General features: G+C 34.8%; 1 protein-coding gene across 1 annotated transcript; it reads right to left on the bottom strand.

The window, feature by feature from the left end:
• Nucleotides 1-805: 805 nt before the first annotated feature.
• LOC128224089 (solute carrier family 22 member 4-like) lies at nucleotides 806-22,839 on the bottom strand. The gene is made up of 13 exons (XM_052933747.1): nucleotides 22,833-22,839; nucleotides 21,193-21,270; nucleotides 19,685-19,830; nucleotides 18,793-19,044; nucleotides 17,304-17,400; nucleotides 14,279-14,398; nucleotides 12,436-12,640; nucleotides 11,317-11,547; nucleotides 8,278-8,412; nucleotides 6,954-7,036; nucleotides 1,540-1,657; nucleotides 1,209-1,281; nucleotides 806-1,024 (listed from the first exon to the last, which is right to left on the bottom strand). The coding sequence occupies exons 2-13, from the start codon at nucleotides 21,263-21,265 to the stop codon at nucleotides 854-856; spliced, it is 1,704 nt and encodes a 567-aa protein (XP_052789707.1). The 5' UTR covers nucleotides 21,266-21,270; nucleotides 22,833-22,839; the 3' UTR covers nucleotides 806-853.

Raw genomic sequence — 22,839 nt, 5'->3', positions numbered from 1 at the left:
ATTAAAAAGGAGTTCCATACGGGTCTTTGCCTGTGGGCAAGATAAGAATTTCTAGCATGGTTAAATTTTTGGATCTTCTTATCTGAGGTGGAAGAAGTTTATCATTTCAATGGTAAAGTATTTAACTTGAAATGTCGTTTTGTATGCACGTTGACAATAAACGTTTTACCTTCAGTTTCTCAATAAACGCACGTGTAGTTGGAACATATGCGGGTTTTTTTTCAAGAAAAAGGGTTACATGTGCATTAAGGTTCCTTTATAAATAAATCTTCGAAGTCACGTTGGGTAATAAAATAATAACACACATGATCAAACGATTTAATTGTTTGGTGAGTTAAATTGGTTTCATCATAAAACTAATTATCACGCAAACACGCTTTTACAAAAACGATCGTGGTAAATTCACGTTTAAAAACAACCTGTCATCCAGAGGAGGGTAAACAACGTGTATTATCTATGGTGTAACCAGTCCATATCAAGGTTGGATCCAGGATTCGATGTTAGAGGGGCGTAACTTAAGGTCGGAACCTGACTTACGCCGCCATTTTAACAATTTCTAGTCCGAAATGTTGCACTTTGAGCGAATTTTATTCCCCTCTCTCTCCCCCCCCCCCCCTGTTTTGAAAAAAAGGAAACTTGGACGATTTCATGGGGATTTTAGCCCCCGCCAACCCCCGAATCTGCTGGTGCATATTGTACGTTGGTGAACCTTTGGTACTTTCTTTCAAGTCTGATATTTCCCTTATTTATTTCCTTTCTAAAATTAAACAAAAATATTATTCACAAAACTTAATATAAATGCTATATCCATTTTTTTTTCAAAAGGTCACACAACTCTGTTGTTTGTCGTCTGCTAATGAGAGTCCATATGATCTTTTTCCTGTTTCCGCTCTCGGTCAAGGTCATCTACGAGGCGATCAACCAGCATCCGGTGGTTGGTTTCCGGCAGTGAGATGATACACATTATGGAGATGAATGAGAGCAAGGCGATCATAATGTAAAGAAGGCCGGGAACCAACACTTCCTGTAAAAATGGCGGGAAATTGATAATTTCAATAAATGTTTGTCGGTTAAGTATTGTTTAACGCGGTGCCAGCGAAATAATCACCGGCACATAACAGGTTGTGGCAAGTATTGAAATGCCTTTTCAAATTTTGACACAAACTCAAAACGGATAAGCCTTCTTTGAAGTAATTGTTTCTACTCACAAGATATACAAATTGCGGTCCGATTACAGCACCAAGCCGGGCCAAAACACTCAGGAAACCAAACGCTGTGTTTCTGTGAAAACATGGGACTATTTTACACAACAATTGATGCACATACATACATATATATATATTAACTTCTCTGTTGCTCCTAATGGTAAATAACACATCATATTACATAACTCTTAAGTGTATAACTATAAAATAGTGCTCACTCTTATCAGAAATGACACTTATTCATTAAAGGGACTCGCTCATGTTTCGTTAAATGCACTTCTTTTTATTACCAAATAAATTGTGAAAAGGCAGGAGCTTGGGTTAATACATTCACCTTGCAACTGTCGGGTACAACTCCACGGTCATAGTCTGCATAGGACCCCAGGCCGCGCCCACTCCAGCAGTGGCCATAAGGGCGAAACCTGTCGTCAATCCGCCACGGTAAGGAGTGTCTAGAGCAAGAAGAGATATTTCAATAGTGTTGTATGTGGTGGGGATACATTGTTACAGTTGGGTATTGTATTAGGGCGAAATTTGTCGTCAGGCCTCCAAAGTAAGGCGGTTGAGATTGGTGACAGAAATATTTTAGTATCTATGTTTATATGTACTCGTATATAGTGAGAATACACGGCTATAATTGGTCCACAGGCGCGTCCACTTCCGCACTGTCATTATGGCGTAACTTGACGTCAGGCCGCCATGGTTAGGCGTTCTGGAGTGCTGAGAGACACCTCTAATATCTATGTTTATAATGTACTCATATAGATTGAATACACGGCTATAATTGGTTACAGGTTCTCGGGAAAGGTCTGCGTTAGTCTCCATGAGTTTACCCCCAGCACCGCAGCACTAAGATGTAGGGCAAATACTATTAACAATCCGTGGAGCGTGTTTAGATAAAGGACAACAACATAACTCTAATAATAATAATAAATGTCACGGTTGATCATAACAGCATTAGATGGAAAGTAAACATTATATAATGTAACTGAAATGTCAGTCAATTGTCTTTTGAAATATATATCATAGACCCCTGTTTAAACAAAGCTTAAGTGGTGGAAATTATCCACCTGGATTAGGAGGGCACCTGTCTAAAGCAGCCACTTATATCTTTCCGAATGGTGGCCACTTAATAGAGGTTTAACGGAAGCAAAATCTACAACTAAGTAATATGTTGCTGTCCTATCGGGGTGGTTTGTACCCTTCCATATGTACATGTGTACTTTACAATGACTCTTTTAAAGCTGCATTCTAACAAATTGATTTTTGACAACTTTTTTTACTTGGAATGAGCTAATTTCTGCGTAAATGTCTTGAAACCAGTGACATAAGAGTGACAAAGAGCAGATCTCTTTTTGTTTCATATTTACGTTCGAAAAATGATGCTGTATGGTTAAAAGCATACCTAACGCTTTAAGAAAACGGAAATTTCCGCAGTGTTCCAAACAAATGAGATCTGTTTTATTGTGAGCTATCTTATATGACTTAGGTGAAGGCATTGATACCATACTCACCATTCTGATAAAAAAATGAGAAAAAAAGATATAAACTGCCAAACTGTGAAAGTGTAGATTTAAAGAAAGTACATTCGGTTTTAATTTAGTACGTCAATGACTCTTTAAAAATACGTTAAACTGCAACGTCTTGACTTATATACAAAGGTAGATAATTGAGTTATATCAGGCTTTTGGCAATGAGCTCCTACAAAGAGTCTGAACTACTCATATTCACCTTTAACAGAGATCACTCCAAACGGTTGGAGCACACTCACTTAACTTACTACACATATTGACATTTAAAAAGAGATTACTCCAAATTGTTGGAGCACTATCACTTAACTTAATCAAACACATTCACCTTTAAAAAGGGATCCCTCCAAAAGGTTGGAACACTCATTTTTCTTACTACACATATTGACATTTATTGACAGTAAGAAAACTACCCTGTTATTGCTTGTAGACGAATGGAAAAAAACCTTGATGAGAACAAATATATAGGTGCAGTTCTAATGGACCTCTCTAAAGCATTCGACTGCCAGCCCCATGATATCATCTTAGACCAGCAAAATGCATATGTTCTCTTAGCTACAGCATGTAAACTTATGCACAGTTATCTTACAAACAGAAAACAACGTGTTAAACTTGACCATCCTTGAAGAAGAAAGTAGCATTTTGATAGACTGGTTTTCTTCCAATCAAATGCAGGCTTACCCTGACAAACTACAAGCGATTTTAGTTGGCTCAAAGTCTATTAAAGAAATAAAACAATTCAATATACTTAATCACACTATTTTTGTGTAGAGCAAGTTAAGCTTTTAGGAGTTGAGGTAGATAATTAAATTATGATGCACATATTTCTAAAATGTGCAAAAAGCCTCTATGCAAATTAAATAACAAGGGCTTATATATATTCATGATTGTTTCGATCATTTATATATCATTAACATCTGTCAAACACATACAACTACTAGTGTGTTGTTTTCGGCAAGTATTTGTTAAGGTGTTACGATATGGCATTTTCTATTGACATTCTTACACAGTGGTAGGTGCTAATATTGTCAAGACGGTGACTGGGCAGAGGTTTGAATGGTTGCCTGTAGGTAGGGATTAACCCAACCATAGGAACAACCAGGCCTTTGTACGCTACTGTTTCAAAGTTTCAAAGTTTATTCTTACACTCTATGCAAACAGAGTTTACAAACATGAGGATATTATAAGTGCTTATAAGTATAACAAGGCTTTATGCAGGCACATAGTAAATACAAATATGAAAACAAAGTGCACAATGAGGTTAAAGTTAAAGGAATGATACATTGAGTTTCAAATTACAATTAGAATTACAATTATCAATAATCAAAATAAAAATTATGTCAAGTTTAATCATATTAAAACAGGAAAATGAACATTATGCCAATTATCAAAAGAGTATGTACTTTTGAGGTAAATAGCATGGGAGAATTCTCCAATTTAATACGCCGAATAAACGAATGATATACGTTTACATAATGAACAGTTTTTAACACTAAGTGGTAAACGATTTTAATATGTGTTTAACAAATATTGATAGTTTCCTAAAATCATTTTCATTCGTACTTGTGAAGAGGTTCAGGAATTTAACAAAACTTGGTGTAACATAAAATACAGGTTTTATTAACATTTTTGCACATAACTCCAAATTTCCAAAACCCCATATTTCACATCCATGAAGAAGTATTGGTTTAGCTAGCTTATCAAACAAGTCAATTTGCATATTAATTGGGAGGTATAATGATTTAGCTTTTTTATCAGACAATACATTGCTTTTGTAGCTTGGTTTGCAATATGTTTTTTTGGCAGAAAGAAATTATCCAGAACGACTAAAATATATTCCTACAAACTTGTAACATTTCACAGTTTCTATGTCCATATAATCAAATTGGAAAGTGTGATTTGTCATTCTACCAGATGAGAATATTACAATCATTGTTTTATCAATATTTACTTTTAATTGCCATGTAAGACAGTAGTCATGATATGCATTTAAACAATCTTGTAAATCATTTGCAGTTTCACAGACAATTGCTGTGTCATCAGCATACAAAAGTATAAATATTTTTACATATGAAAATAACTGATTTTCACCGATTTAGATGCCATTAAGCTCTTTAGTGTTAAAGAATTCATGCAGGTCGTTAAGGAACAGGGACAATAACATCGGAGAAAGATTTTCTCCTTGTCTGACCCCTATATTACTTGCAAAATAGTTCGACGACTCACCATTTACCCTTACACACGATTTAATGGAATTGAATATATTTTAATAACCTTTAGAAATTTACCACCAATGTTATATGAAATAAGTTTCGACCAAAGACCTGAACGCCAGACAGAGTCAAATGCAGCTTTGAGGTCAATAACGCACAGAATAATCTATTCTTTTTAGCTCTTGATATTTGTATTACAGTGCAGCACAAACATATTGTTGAGTAGTTTGAGCGAAATCCAGCTTGAAAATCTATTATATATTGAATTTTTATTCTCAGCAAATGTTTGTAGACGTTTATTTAAAAGACCGGTGAACAACTTACCTTAACAACTTAAAAGTGTGATCGGCCTATAATTTTCTGCGCCTAGCGGGCTTCATTTGTTTTTAAATATTGGTTGAATAATTCCCTGTGTCCACGATTCAGGGACATAACCAGTATCTAACACTATGTTGAATAGTTTTACATATATATTTTCAAATAAATTTAAAGTAGATTTAATGTGTTCGTTTAAAATTAAAACTACGCCACCAGCCTTGCCATTTTTCAATTCTTTAACCACTTTTTGTATTTCTTCCTTAGTTATTGGGGCGTTAAGAATACTATTAATATACTCCGGTGTCTCAAAAGGTGGGTTATTATTTGTGTTTGTTTCATCGTTAACAATAGATGCATTAACATTTTTGAAATGATTATTTAGGTCTTTTAGTGATGCTTCAACATTAGTTTTGCTTTTGCCATTCAATATTCTCCAGAATTTCTTAGGATCTTTTTGTTTAGATTTCTTAAGTTTTGTAACATTGTCAATTTTATAATGTTTAAATGTTGAATTGAGAGTTTTTTTAAACTCCTTACTTTCTCTTTTTAATGATGGTAAGTTTGCATGATTCTTATTTAATTTGTAATTATATTTTGCTCGATGGAATATCTGTCTGGCTGTTTTACAGTTTTTATTGTACAAATTATGCGTTGTGTTGTTTGCTCTGGGTTTTTTTTTTAATTTGTATTTTTGTCTTTTGTGTTATAAGACAATTTTGCACTGTCTACAAAAATATTTGATAATTCATTTGTGATATAATCAATATCTTCTAGTGTTACATCGTTACTATTTATGATATCTTCTAATTTTGCATTAATAGAACACATTTGGTTTCATCAATATTTTCGATGAATAGTTCTGATTTGGTTTTATCCCACTTTACAGGGGTCGGAGCCTGATTGGTTGTATTTTTAATATGTTTTGAGCTTATATGAATTGTGAAAGATATCGAACAGTGGTCGTCTGACATCATTGGACAGAAATCAAATACATTAAACCGGTCAATAAATTTAAATATGGCAGTTGAAGTGATACAATAGTCCATAACGTAGTGTTTCTGATAATATCATCAAAATCTAGAAGTATCTAAATTACATAATAAATTACGTACCTCCTCCTAGCAAAACTTTCTAAGGATGATATCTAGCAAGCTGAATTAGTTATAACATTTTTACCAACCACACATCACTGTTATGCTGTAATCACCATGTACATAATGATACTTACTAGTTTGCTGCTTTAAATGTATACGATCATCCATAATTTATACTCTTGAAAGAACTAACCATTTTACAGTGAAAAGAGGAGCCGCGCGCGTGTGAATTGGTCGGGAAAATTAGATGTTATCACTGGATACTGTGCTCTTATCTATCTTACGTTTTGTAATTTTATGCATGGCTATATTGAGAAATGGCTGTTCCAAACTTGTACCTTTTTAAAAAACTTTATGCTTTTATTTCCAGGTCACAAGTATTTCTAGGTCACAAGTTCATTGTTACTTATGTTTGTTGTTCATGTCGGAAAATAGCTTGTAGACCTTATGTTTCTTGCTAGCATATACCCGACTTTGAATCAAGATTCATGGTTCTTGTAGTACTCTAAACGTTTGGAGCACTCACTTAACTTATGTCACACGGATGAATCAAGGTACGTTCAAGGTATATTCAAGGCATATTCAATTGCTCACCAATGTACTGTACCAAAGTAACAACCAGGCCGCCGACGAGACAAACAATGTAGGCTATGATTGACGTAAACTTCCGACCAATTCTGAAATAAATATACCATACATACGTGTAGTAGCTAATTTTTAGAATGATGTTTAAAAGATTCGCTGACATGTAACATTCACACTGATAAGTGCTAAAATGAATCAAAATACAGTCGAATCCCGTTGGCTCGAATTATCTTTGCTCGATTTCCTCGTTGGCTCGAACTGGATGTAAAGGGCCGATTTCTTTATATTGAAGGCAGCCTCGAAGCTTGGCTCAAATTTCCCGAGGCTCAAGGTATTTTTGCAAGTCAATGTGAGTTCGAGACAACGGCGTTCAACTGTACATCTATTTTATGCAAAGTCTTCGAGCAGAAATGAAAACAAAATGAGGTTTTTTGTAAACATTTGACCGATTGTTCAGATTTTTGTTTACGTAATATTTACACCTCAACTTCCATTCCTTAAATGAACTGCGATTTCTTACACATACTGGGTCAATAGTTGCAGCTCCGCCTGTCTTATTTAAATATATTTACACATCATAAAAAATCACCTTTGAAAGTTAACATCGATCCAATTAACAACAATATATACATTAACAAAGTTATGAACAATTGACCCACTACATGTTAAATCGTGTTAGTGTTTTTAATCTCATATTGGGACATCGAGGTAAATTTGAGGCGAGGTATAGCCCACAATGTTCGGGGGCTGGTAGAGCAATGCGTTATCCTTTTAGAAAGTGGTGGAGCATGGCCCATTGCCTTTAAGAAAGCTGTTGAGAAATACACCACCAATTTTGGAAATGATTGTTTGAGAATGTGGGAGCATCGATCAATTAGTTGTAATAGTGAAGAAATTCCCAATATGTTTGTAAAGCGGTGGAAAAATGTCCGCTTCTTTTGTGCTGACTGATGCGGTGGAAAAATGCCCGCTTCGTTTGTGCTGACTGATGAAACGATGTCCAATATGGTTTTCGAGAGTGGTGGACGAATGCCCATTACTTTTTTGAAAGTGGTCGAGCAAAGCTCAATACAGTTTAGACAGTGGCGGGGAAATGCGTCATCTTTTGTGGGGAGCTGAGGAGCAAGCCAAATGTGTTTGTAGATTTATGGAATCATGCTCATCCTTTGTGGAAAGTGATAGAGAAATGGCCCATCAGTTGTAGGCGATAGTTGAGAAATGCATTTTTTTGCTGCGTGGTGGACAAATGCCCATTTTTTTTAAGAATGTTGTAGCAACGTCTCAGTGCCCAATCATCTCACTGTATTTATCTACGAACGTAAATATTCCGTACCTGACCTGAAGGTATATGGATATGAGCTTGAATGGAATTGAGGCAAGTGCGAACAGGAATAGGTTCAGGTAGAAGTTCCCGGAGAATTCTTTTACTCCGAACCCAACCCCGTAACCGATCACTCCAAGTGTCAACCTGAAACAAGAAGAGTATGTGTCTGTTTTTAACAGAAATGGTTGCAGATAAGTATAAAGCAATATGTCTAACATATTAGGTATATGGCAAGTCCTCGGATACTATTTGGTATACAGTCAAACCTCATTGCCTCAAACTCCCATGGATCGGCAAATATACCTGCAGCATCGAAACATTTATGCTAGCTCATGATACATATGTCAAACATTTTGAAAACGTAAAGTCAATTAAAATAAAACTTTTTTAAAGACATTTATCGCATAGCACTTTTACGCAGCATAATGATCAATATTTGTGAGTGGGTGGGGCAAAACCCAACTAACTTAAAAAATATTAAAGGTTACACACCACCATTGTTATTCCATATATAATTCAATGTAAAATTATAATTTTTAGACAACATTTAAAGGCATTTCGAGCGAATGCAGGCTATGATAACCACATATATTCTTAAAGTACAAGCTTAAAATTACCTTTTAAGCCAATAAAAAGGGGGGTCAAGTTATTCCTAAGAAAAATCACTCCACTTGAAAAGCAAACTCTAAAAATTGCACCGTCCGCCATGACAGATCTTCCAAAATGACCTTTCAACTATAGGGCAGCGTTTTATGCTTTAATCTCTACTCTAAATGATAAATCAAGCAAGAATAGATACTTAAGGTATAAAAGTTTCAGGAATAATGATAGTTTTGATTTACAGTGTATTGAGCATGTGAAAACATGTCTATCAATCATAAGAACATTTTTTTTATTGAGAATTTTCCACACAACGGAAGTACATATGACGTAATGGTGACGTCATTCCTAAACCAAAAAAGATTTACAATTCTATGTTAAACATAAGTGTTTTTTAATTATAACCTTCACAAAATGTTTTGGATAATAGCTTTAAAAAGTATTTTTCTATGAAATGTTCTTATCACTGCAAAATAAATGTTTCTTTCATGCTTTTTGAAATATAGAGTTTTATCAGTGATATAAAAACAGTGAAAATTTTCATTGCAAAATAAGGAGTGAAAATATCAACTTTCAGAAGTACTTTAAAATCTATTGTAGTAACTTCCCCTTGATCAAAACGAAACCCTTCATTTTTGAAACAGAAAATGTCTGCAAATAAAATATTTGACATTTAAAGAAATGTTACATAAGTTTAAATAAAGATATTTGGAAATAAAAAAACTTACCGTTTATTAGAAAAATGGTTTTATCACATGCTACACCTTGTTTCCGGTTTAATATAACCATCACGTATTTTTTTATATTACACATGTGTAATATAACATTGCTCTTCATCTATTGGTCAGAAAATATATCGCTCCGCATTTATATAAAAAGTTAATTGGCAAAAAGGAACTGCTAATTGGTAATATTCCTGTATACCAAACCTTCAATTCTTATTTTATTTCTATAATAAATATTTGTTTGGTTAGAGTAGTTGAATTTCTTTCTAAATATTAAGAGGATAACAAAGTATGTCGTCTTGATATCTTGAAAAAGCAAATTTAAATGCGTCCAAAATTTAGTTTATTTTAACCGAAAATGAACATAAACATTATGACGTCACATCTACTAGATGACGTCATGATGTTTATGTTCACTTCCGGTATAACAGAAAGAAAGATTTCGTTAAAATTAAAGTGTTTAGAGTGTGATTTTTACTGGATATCATATGAGAATGCATTCTTAAATAAACGGATTTAAAACGATCGGGTATATATGCTGTTTTAAATAAATCCTGGTACTACATTCCTGCAATGCATGTAGCGCGGGAAATGACAACACTTGGTGATATTCGGCTCATCAGCCTCGCAGGTGAAACAGGTAGGGTTTTTTTTGCCATTTTATACCGGAAAAAGCATGTGATAAAAAGAATCTGACACTCGTTGTCATTTAATACCAATTTTTATTAAACTCGTCCAGGAAAACTGTTAGTAAGCTCGCCAAAGGCTCGCTAACTAACAGTTTTCCTGAACTCGTTTAATAAAAATTGGTATTAAATGACAACTCATGTCAGATCCTCTATATCCGTTTTGTTTAAACGTTTTCTTGAGAACGTTTGCTTTCATACCAATCAAATTACAGACGAAAACAACAGTTTGAACATAAATAGAATGTTATATCATCGTTCAATTGTATTTTGAACGGTTTGTCGTTGTTAAACGTAATACGAACTTCCCGGAATATTCACACAACGATTTACAGATTTATAGCGTGGTCCTCATCATTACCTGGAAATCGACCTGTCTTCAAGCAAAACAGACTGGTCTCTGACAGTGAGATGACTAATCTGAATATCCATGTATCATGAAACACATTCTTAAACTCAGAAAAATGTTTTATATCCAATAAGTATTCCAATTGTTTTGCCAACACATTCGACCTTTCAAATTTTCATTCAATTAATGGCGGCGTGGTAATTTGGTTATGTATTCATACTGCGGTTAAAATAAAGAGTTTTCGTTGTTTTTTGGAACATGGATGCACTCATAAAATTTCATTGATAACTGTTCATAAAATCTTTGTACTCAAAAACGAGCGAATAATAAACTATAAAAAAGAATATCAGAGAACTCTTTCTCAACAAACCGGAAATAGAAAATTGACAGATATTATTATACATGAGGGGCGCCCCAAGGGTTGCGGCGTAAAAATACCCTTTTCAAAAAAGGGGTTTATTGAAAAAATAAATTAAAATTCTATAAAACTCGGAAAATAAGCATAAAAGAAACAGAACATTTGTTCATTTCAGTGTAAAATACGATCTTACACTGAAATAAACAAATATCCTCTATTTATTATGTTCCGGTATTGATATGATTTTGTTGATAAATAAATAAAAATAATCAAAACAGAACAACAACAAAAAAACAACAACCAATTTGGCCTAACTTTACTAACAATTACCAGGACAGCATCAGAGGCACGGTGAGGCGCAGCAGGGGACGTTTCCGGAAGAGCACGATGACGGAATACTTAGCGTCCTCATCGCCGCTTAAAGACTTTTCCACAGAACGGACCATGCGCTCAAAATTCACGACGGGCCTCTTGTTCCACTTGGCCATCTGGTTGACTACAAGCCGAGCCTCCTTGATCTTGTTCCGGGCAACAAGCCACCGGAAGCTTTCAGGGATGAAGCTGCGGTACAGTCCATGTCTTATTGTGAGCTTAACAAAATTAATTAAGAGTCAATGATTAACACAACTGTTTAATAGTTTAATTATTATAACCTATTAATAACAGCGTTCCAGATCAGGGGTGGTATTCAATACTGGCCTTTATTGAATCTAAGAACGATGTAACTAATCGGATTGCTCGATATAAATACCGGACCTATACAGTGAATGGAGTCAATGATGTATAACCATACGATTGTATTAAGTTGTATATTGAATACCACCGTAGTTCGATTACTTATATTGTACTCAACACAAATAAAGGGTGACTGATTAAAACAACTTTTTTATACTTTAAATCTTAGCGACACTTCGTAAATTCATTTTTTTATTGTTTTTAATTCACTTCCACTAGTATAATTACTATACCAACTTACTAATATCGCGGACAAGCTCTGTTCAAGTGTCACATTTCGGAATATAATAGAATTACGAATACACTTGAGTTTGAAGAGTTCGAGTCTTCTCCAAGTATATGTGATTAAATTTAGAACAAGAAACAACAAATTGCCAGTCAAAATTGGAAGCTGTAATAATGTTGAAAATAAATAAAGATAGTGTCCATTCTGTTATGATAATAGTATAGGGGACGAAGAGTAGCTTTAAACTACGCTCACAAAAACGGAATGGTGACAAACGAAACACTTTGAAGTGTTGAAATTGCATTTTTTCGCGTAGTCGGAAAGTAATTTGAAAAAAAAATATATCTCACAATGTCTAAAAAAGACTAAAAGTGGTTAAATTATCCAAGAGGGAAGAACTCGAAATTCAACAAGCTAAATTTTAACTACATGTATATATTTTTGTCAAAAGCACACAAACAAACAAAAGTTACAACCAAAAAACTTACAACCACGTGAGCAGGTAAATGGCGGCAAGAAAGGCCATGATCAGGGTAACGTGTTCCCAGTCGTGCAGGAGAAAGACGACCAGGGAGAAGAGGTTCAGCTCAAGGGCCCAAGAGGGGAAGGAAATGGTGGTGGAGCGCCACTTTGAGAGCATATGCTCGCCTTGCAGGATACAGTAGATACTCATGAAAAAAGATGCGCCGATACCTGCAACGAAAGTTTGGATAAACGAATAGTTACCCATGGCAGCGGGTCGAGGTTAACGACGGAAGCGACCATTTAGAGAGGGTATCCGAAAACAGTATTCATAAAACATCTTAAGCCATTTCCATTCTAAAGTATTTTTAACAATCAAATTAAAATACAATAATTAGGGTTTTTTCTATGAAAGTGTGCATTTTGAATTTAGTTTATGAAAGTCAAGTATTTAGGACATTCTAAAGAAAACATATCTTATGAACAATGCGATTCTTAAACAAGAAAACTCACTTCAGTTAGTAAATGACTAAAAAGGCTTTATGAATACCGGCCCTGGATGTTACAGCATATGTTGCTGTCGTAATTTTAAAGTTGAGTTTAACCTCAGGTATAAAAACTGTTGTCTGTTTCGTCAAAAATGCAGCGGCATTCACATGGGGTGATTTCTGTATTTTCAACATTTTGAGGCTTTTGTGGTCACTACAGTGTATGTACTATGTTTATTAACGTTATTTAACCTTAAAGTAAACTCTGTACCAAATGGCTTTGTTAAGAGAATTGAGAATTTGCGTTTTTTTTTCTTCTGTTTTTTAAGACCACATTCGTACTCACTTTATTTTGTACATTTGGTTCATTCGTACCTCATTTTTTGTCTTCTAAATTGAGTGTCGAATTTGGTATTCTTTATCTATTAGTAATTCATACTCCTGAGCTTTCTGTATGATGCTTTATCATTTAAATGTACTTTGTAGTAAGTGTGTTATTGTTGAATTCATTTCAGTCTTTACCATGCATACATCATGTACACGTCAAAGAATAAAACCTGAAGATTCCATATCTCTTTGTACTTCGACAATGGTTAGATAGCTGCAACTGGTCCAATATGAGGAAGCATACATGCTAGAGAGAACATCTAGCCGATTCCTACACTAAAATGTGGCTATATGAGCATTTGTCCATGAAAGGATGACAGAGTTACAAATGTACGACGAAAAAGACTTTTGAAATCATGGGAGTATTTGTTTATACTAGTATCAGTATTCTAGGATATAGGAAATGTCGTCTTACATCGATGGGAAAAACAGTCCTAAGAGCTTAACGGTTTCCCTCGAGAACCATGCAGAACCAGATTAGACGGCGCTCATTCGGAACATCTCGGCCATTTTCCATCGAAAAAAACTCGGTTCATCAGTAGAAGATCGTAAAATATATAATTATGAGGCTCATTTATTGTAGTGTTTTACGTGTATTTTGTAAAACTTTGTTCAAATTGATAACAGTGAAGGATTTTATTGTATAAATAATGAAGATTCCTAAGAGAATAGGCCTTCAGTTTAATTGCTAAATTGAAGTTACTACGCGATCGACTTGCAGCGATGTTAAATGTAAAGATTTCTGACCAAGTTAACCGTCCATATACATCCGTGGTTGTTTGCGATGGAAGATGTCCGAGGACAGTTTCGATTGGAGAGTGCTAGCGGTATTTGATTACAGTTGCTTTAAATGTCTTAAAACGAGATAGCTATTTTCTATTGAGATGAGTTGAGTTTAGTTTAGTTGAGTTCAGGTGTTTTTTTGTTTGAGGAGGATCTTTCTGCGATAAACTATTTAGTTTTACAGAGTGCAAGTAATAACTTGAGTGCATACCGAAGAAGAATCGTGCCGTAGCAAACATGATCCAGTGCACAGAGAAGTAGCAGATGATAGTCGACAAACAGATGATCGCCATGGAGAGAACGAACGGCTTCTTCCGCCCGAACATGTCGGCTGAAAAAACACTACGACGCCGTAAATGTTTATAGTTTTTCTTTTTCTCCATTTGAAAGAGGATTACAAGTATTAATAATACAGTAATGTGGACATATCTAAGTTAAAAATGTGAAACAAGTTTACCAAAGGGAGCAAAACTAAAAGTAAATGGAAAAACGTAAACTACTGTGAACTCATAAATATTCGTGGGACATAAACTGTCGTGGATTTCGTGGGTTGCATTATCCACGAATTCAACATCCCAACGAAAATTTGACCTTTAATTCTAAAATCATAGTTTGCAGACGATTTAGGATCACAATTTCGATTTTTTTTTCAAAACAGGCAGGAAACTGTTCTTGTATTGTTCGTATTTGGCCAGGGGTTAAATATAGCCTTAGTTATGTCTCCTACATGAAGTAGCATGGTTTTGTGCTGAAGCAACTTAGTCCGGTATTTCAACTGGAGAAAGGGTGTTTACTGCTTTATGGAAATTGGTTAGTCTCCTATTCATGCGTCTATCTTGAAGAGTTGATAAACTTAATGTACAAATGCTTTTAATAAATTAGATTTCAAGCTTAACATTTCTTTATACATGTACTGCCATGTATTTTGTTTTCAGGCCAAAGTCAGTTTCATTCTGTTTAACTTTAACTTTTCGTTTATCTCCGTCAAGTTTAGGCGGAAAAGGCCAAGCGCTCTTTCAACTTCAATCGTAACTGTTCGAAAATCTCCATCAAGCTCAGACAGAATAGGCCGAGTGTTCTTTTGCATTTGCAAGACCGGTATAAAGCTATGAGTTTTAATAATCCTTATAAGCTACGTAGTGATCTCCCTTTACGCTAGCCGCATACCGATTTTGTCACGTTATTTGAAATGTGAATTTCATTCGTCATGTAATACGAACATAGATAGCTGATAATTTCAGAAAAACCTCGAACAAAATAAGGACATAAAGAAAAAATAAATCATAAATTCTCTCCGAAACATAAGTTTCATGTCAATCCCTGGGCACAAAGCAATTTCACTGAATAGATTGTTCACATGTAAGCGTTCTTCCGTTCACTGACACTAAATACTTATGCAACATAACAAAAAACCCTTCCCCCAAATATAGAATTAAATAAAAAAAAAATAAAAAAAAAGAAAGATCTGAAACATTTGTTGTTTTAGATTTTAGACATAAGATTGTATTTCGTTTAGAAAATATAATGTTTTGAAAAAAAGATGCAAACAGCAGCAAAGGCATACTAAATTTAGCGATCTAAAAATAGTTCTATTCTGCTTAACATTAAACGCTGGAATACAAACTACAGCGATGAAATAGGCGATCTTGTACGAACTCATATTCATTATATACTTTCCGGTGGTTTAAAGCTGCACTCTCACAGAATGAACGTTTTGACAACTTTTATTATTTTTTTTGTCTTGGAACGAGCCAATATTTGCGTAAATGTATGGAAAACAGTTATATAAGACTGCTGACAAAGAGTCAGATCGCAGGTTTTCATATTAACGTTCAAGAATTGATGGTTTATGCATTTATCCCTTTGGATATTTTTTTTTAATCAGCGGTGCCTTTAAGGAATGGTTTAAGGTTGTTAGTATGTACTTAAAATCATAAATGTGTTTGATGAGACGCAGTCGCATGAACCATTTATTTTGTGTAAGTTTATACAAACAACCTTTAACTTTTTTAGAAGTACACGTGTTATTGTGTATACTACCTACTAAATTGGCAGCCACTGTTTATATATACCGCTTCACTGAATTAAAATCAATAAGGGCTGACTGCTAATTTACTGAAAAAAATATATCAAACACTCGAGAATTACTTCCTTTTCATTGGACAAAAGGAAATGTTGACCACCAGAAAATACCAGTTATATTTTAACAATGTTCATCACGTACTTCGCGAAGAAAGTATATAAAATGCTAATTAACAGAATTAATTTCTATGTCATAGGATAAGCTTAAAGCTTCCATCTCAATGCTGTCGTGATTATTTCTATTTTGTTCATATATCAGTTGTCTACTTTTCATGGTATTATTACCAGCCAATCCTTCTATTGCACTCAAACATCTCGGAATTTGAAAAAAAAAATATATGTTGAAGTGAAATTGGTTAAACCAATGATTTATTGTAAATTTCAAATATCTGCAAAAAAAGTTAAAAATCAAGTTACCGAATGATTAATCAGGTGCCTTAGAGGGACAATCCAATTGCGTACTTTTTACGACATTTCATTGAATAGGTTGATATGTGGTTACTTACTGAGGCATTCGGAGCTCCTCGGCCATTTTTTTTCAAAAACATCCTCGGATGTATTTGGACGGTTTACATACTCAAAAAGAGGTACATTTAAGTCCGCTGCAAGTAGATCGCGTAGTAATTTTATTTAGCAGTTAAACTTTATGTCTTTACTCTTGAAAATCTTAATAATGTTTGCAATAATACACTTCACTGGTAATCAATTTAAACTTAGATCAATTAATACAACTCTAAAACACTAAATTTAATTAACGATATAATTTAAAAAAATTCGAACTACTTCAACTGATGTACCGGCATACATCCGAGGTTGTTTTTGAAAAAAAATGGCCGAGGAATTCCGAATGTTACTGAGGTTGTTCGTTTTAATTATTCTAGAAAATGAGTAATCACATTCTGTTCCCTCAGCATGTAAATTACATTTGTTTCTTGGTTGTCGCCGGTTATATCAAATAAAGGCTACTGTTTTGCAGTTGCTGCTGCTGCTGCTGCTGCTGCTACTGCTGGTGTTAGTGTTGCTGGTTAATAACAGGACTTACTTTTCAACTTAATAAAGCAATGCGACAAATTACATTCACCCTTCGACAAATTTCTGACCTATTTAAAACGTTATTCATTGTCTCCATAAATAACAAAAAAATGAACGAGTACCTAGATGTCCGACGACGAAGCTGCCGACCATCATACCGACCATCTGGACAGAGGTAATGGTGGCTGTCACCCACGACTGACTGCATACAAGATCAAACTGGAAAGAAAGTATGGAAAGACAGTAAATAAACAGTTGGTTGTCCGCTTAGCGCAGTGTTTAGCGCTCTTGCTTTTTGCGACTCGGGTTCGATTACCGGCCTGGGCGCATGTGAGTTTGGTTTGTGGTCACCAAGCCAAGTGGTGTTTTATCCGGGAGTCCGCTTTCCCCAACAACACAATACTACACTCTCGGGCAACGTCTTAGGTTAAGTTATCATAACTTTCTTTACAAACGTTGTAAAAGATACCATGTTTAAATTAAATATGAATACACATGTATAAAGATTCTTTTTTCAAATTCACATTTTCTTCCATTCTTTTGATAAATGTTCTTACTTCCACTAACAAACTTCACACAACAAGGTAAATACAACTTTAACAACACGCTATTTAGCATCGATCGGGACAACAATACATACCGTGGGCGAATGGAATGGCAAAATTCAATTTATAAAAGATAAGTCACAAAAATGATAACTTACATAAGTAACAGCGGGCAAAGTTACTGTACATGTATAAGTATTGATTTATGCATTATCACTGTAACATCTACATCGATTTTTACACGTAGAGCCTCGTTTTCATTTCAATTGGGTCAGTCTGTTCTAAAAATAGTAACTCTATCGATAATGTGAAAAGGTCTTATCATAAACGTTAAGGTAGTTAATTCACTTTTTAAAATAAAAAAAGTGTCAGAACCTTAGTTGATTTTTTCAGCTTTTCACTGATACGAATCCATCTGATGAATGTAAAAGTACCGCACGCACCAGAAATTATACAAAAGCGCTTCGCGGTTTGTTATACATACATATAAATTACACAGTGTGGACATACCACGTGGTTTGTGACGTCACATTTGGTTACAATGACATTGTTACAGCAATACTCAAACTGTTTTCGTACTGGCAAAAGGTGTTATGCAAGTAACTGCATGATTATGCTCCACCTACTTGTACAGGAAGTTAATGTATACACGTAAATAAGTACTGAATAAAGAAAACATTCTTCAACAATGTACAATACACTCTTTGCAAATGAACTTGACGGACAATCATTTGAAAAGAAAAACATTCACATTGTAATTTTACACAGATGACGAGGGCCCGTTATATCGAAAAAACGGAACAGTCGGACCTTACATTTAAACTGGGTTAAATTCGCGTCGCCGCGCCGTCATGCGTAATTGTGCTAGTTGCGGGCTGTCAGTCATGTGCATTACACACCGTGTTCTCAATAAGCGGTTTTGTCACCAGGTACTTATACTTCCATAACTGGCAATCTTTTATTGTCCGCGAACTTGAATCGTCTAGCAGGCAATCGAACATTGGGGCGGAGTTAGATCCCTCCAATACCTCGAAACGCTTACTAATTTTATAACAGTTGTACGTACCTCAGACACGAGTGTATGCATGCTGCTTTCAAATTCAAAATTGGAACAGTGGGTTCCATTTGGAAGTTGACACTGCTGGTTCCAGTATGCTGTTGTGTTTGTTGTATCCGTAACATTAATTGCCATGGTAGTTAGCGGGGAAACAGTCGACGATATATTCATGACGTCATCAACATCAGTGCACCGCCATTTTGGAACGTATGCGAAGAACGAGTTCCCTCCTATTCCCCAGCAGATCACCGTTTTCATACTCTTAAATGGAAAATAACATGTTGTTTAAAAATATACCTTTAGCAGATACTCGGTGTTCTAGCTATGCTTGAATAGCAGGGTGGAGCACCCTGCTGCCCTTTTCCTGCACCCTTTCCTACTGTGCCAATTTGTTTGAAAGAGTCAAATTTCAGAAAATTAAATAATAACTATACATAATTTTGTCACTAAGGAAATTTAACAGATAAGGTAATCATAACAAACTGTTAGGATTAAAAGTAATTACAACACATACACAATATGAATTGAACAGTGGCCCATGCAAGTGCCCCATTAAGGCTCATTCAATGCGCATCAAAAAGGCCATTTCTGTCCTAGCACCCTGCCCTTTTCAAAATCTGGCTGGAGCACTGGATACTCAGTCTCGTGGTTTTAAGTATTGTATTACTAGCACTTCATATGTATCGTCAAAGTAAGGGTGCCTTCATTGCCAGCAGTGGATGAATGGTTTGTTCTAAAGTGGGCGCCATGATTCGGGAAGAGGAGCAACTGAGGACGTTCGCCCACTCAAAGGACGAAAACGTGTGTGGACGGGTTGAGGACCTCCCCATGAATACTAAGTGTAAGTTTAGTCTTAAATGATGCAATCTGGTGTAATGTATGCATCCGTGTGAAATTGCACCTGTATTATGAGGGCCAGTAAAATCTGGAACAGCCCACATCCTCCCAACTGAAGCAGAATGTCGTCTGGTGTGAGATCATCGTCACTGTCACCTGCTGGTTTCCCGCTCTTTTTGTTGTCATGGGTGACAGCGTCATTACTAACGTCTGCAATATTGAAACACTGTTTTGTGCCGATCTTAAACATTATTATATTTTCAAATATGTCTGGCTAGGAGAATACTATATTTGAAAAAAGACTTTATCATTTGTAAAATGGTATCAATTTTGCTGTTTATTGAACATTTTTGTTGTAGTTTTAAGTTTTTATCTTCTTCAGACGTTCAAACATCGCTGTTATCTCAAATTCATACTTCGTCAGACTCCAATTTCAAATTTGCATACCAGACATACCAGACAGAAATTAAACAAACACAATGCCATAGAAAAACTAATATTTTTCTCTTGACAGTAAAAACACACACTCTAGCATTCAATTCCCCCATTGTGATTAATTTTAAAAAGCAACATGTACATCTGCAGGTCCATTAATCTAAAATAAAATAACTTCTAAACATGTATTCTTTGTTTTAACTCATTATTATTTATGAGTTTAGCTCCTGAAAAGAATTTTCTTTGATTTTGTAAATGTTTTATTCTGACAGTCTGGAGACTGAAAATCTACCACCCAATAAGAATGACATTTCAAATTCAAGTTTTGATTAGTTTGATTAGGATCGTTTTGTATTATTTAAAAAAAATATAGATCATTTTTACTAATCAAAGGACAAAGAATTCTCAAGGAAAATTTTATATAAGAAGCAAATGTGTTTAAACCGCTCGGAATAAGTTTGTGAATATGTAGCAATAATCATATGTTCATATAGCATTGTTAGAAGACATTCGCGAACATGTATAAATTGTCCAACAATTAAATAGTAAAAGCGTTAAGATACATCGGGGAAGAATACTCTGCTTTTAATTACTAAAATGAAATCTTTAGAACATCAATGCCTATGTTTGCTATTCAAGTGTTCTAGAATACATTCTTTAACGCGTTAATGGATACAAATCTGTTAGTAGGTGAAGAACTAAATCGTAGAAATATAAACAGAATTGCTATAATAGGATGAGGAATCACATAACTTAAAGGGGTTCTCACATAGGTCCACACGGGTCACAACCGGTGTGAAGTAAGTGACGTTAACTTCTAAATAACGTTTTTTGACTGAAAGGATGTGAAAATATTTCTAAAGGTATATAAGACTTGTTCTGTGTCTTCACGTGTGAACCATTTTTGGTTGTTTTTTAATGATATAATCCTTGGACAAAATTTCTGTCAGGTTGATTGCATCATTAAAATACAAGCAAATATAAAAAGGAAAAGGAAAACAAGTTATTTCGAAATGAACGTGACTTCCATGTGTGTTTTCATCGGTTTTGATCCTTGGTGACACATATGAGAACCTCTTTAGGTCACGTGATTCCTTACCTTGTACATGGTTATTATACTATTAGTGTTCACGTTACCGAATGATCGCTGATTTTCATGCAAGAAAGTCTCTGTTTCAGGGGCGCTACTTGTCTCAGATGATTCTCCCATGGTTTCTATTACGATAAAATAAGACTGATTTTTGTTAAAAAAAATCATTTTATTGGAATCGCATCGTAGTTAACAAATCAGTCCGATTTAATCTTACGAAGAAATTTCGTAATGCAGTTTTGTATGGAAGCGCATACCGTCTATACTGATAATTTGATAATGGAGATGTCTTGACTACTTGTTTATTCACATGTTGTCAAAGTTATGTCGACTTTTTCATTTATTTTCCATTAAATGTCGAGTTTACTAAATGACGTCGACGTAGCATATTCAACTTTTGTTGTCAAAATATAATTAAAACATGTCATATCCAATATATGCATCGATTACACGACACAACAATATATATGTTAAAGCTGGTCAAGCTCGTCAAGCCGACGAAAAAAGATCGGAACAACCACATCATCAGTATATTCAAAACAAAAGTATGCCCTGTCGTAAAATGGAGTTATGTTGACTCCATTAATATTTAACATCACATTTTGTATGGTATGGTATGGTATGGTATGGTATATGGTAGGTATAATATGGTATGGTATGGTATTGTATGGTGGGATGTATGGTAGGGTATGGTATGGTTTCGTATGGTATGGTATGGTATGGTATGGTATGGTATGGTATGGTATGGTATGGTATGGTATGGTATGGTATGGTATGGTATGGTATGGTATGGTATGGTATGGTATGGTATGGTATGGTATGGTATGGTAGGGTGTGGTATGGTATGGTTTGGTATGGTATGGTATGGTATGGTATGGTATGGTATGGTATGGTATGGTATGGTATGGTATGGTTTATTAAGGTATGGTATGGTATAGTATTGTATAGCATAAATAATGTCGACCTGCTTAGGTACAATAAAGACATACCAAGTCGACAAGACTACTTGATCATATTTTCAGTATATACGATATGTCGTGTTATATTATACGGTCTAATTTGGTTAGCGCGACGTCATCTAACCAATTGCAACGACGTTGCAATTATCGGGTGTGCTCTAACACAAACATATGATGTCGATGGAACTTCAAAGATATATATTCTTCTGCTGAAGATTAAACTAGCTGTCATTCGTTTTAAATAATTATTTAAAACGTAAATCAAGAATGGATCGCATACATGTTATCGTGTGTTCATGAGTGGAACGCTTACAAGTTTCCCCGCGATTTAGCAAACCTATGAAGCGCGAAAAATAAGATTAAATCCTTTCATCTTCCCCTTTTTATTAATTTATTTTTTGTTGTAGTAATGATTTTGGTTGTATTTTGTTCGTGTTAATCAAGAAAATTATCGTAATGTGTTCATGTGTGTTTTACGTGTGCATGGCCCAGGTCTTTCTTGCGAAACTCCTACTACAGAGGTCACGAAAGGTCGACCGGTTCATGCAAAATGAACACAAATTTTATCGTACAGAATATTCAGTGCAAATGTTGATATTCTTTAATTAAATTCGGATTTTCATGTTTTCAAATATAAACTTCTTTTGTTAAACAATATTTGATCGACAATAAATCGTTACAATATTTTGCCTTGGATATTAAAACAATACCAACTTATATGGACTTACCAATGGA

This window comes from Mya arenaria, chromosome 2 (genome assembly GCF_026914265.1).
Source record: "Mya arenaria isolate MELC-2E11 chromosome 2, ASM2691426v1".
NCBI lineage: Eukaryota > Metazoa > Mollusca > Bivalvia > Myida > Myidae > Mya > Mya arenaria.
Note: the sequence above shows the minus strand (reverse complement) of the source record. Positions and strands in the feature narration are given on the sequence as shown.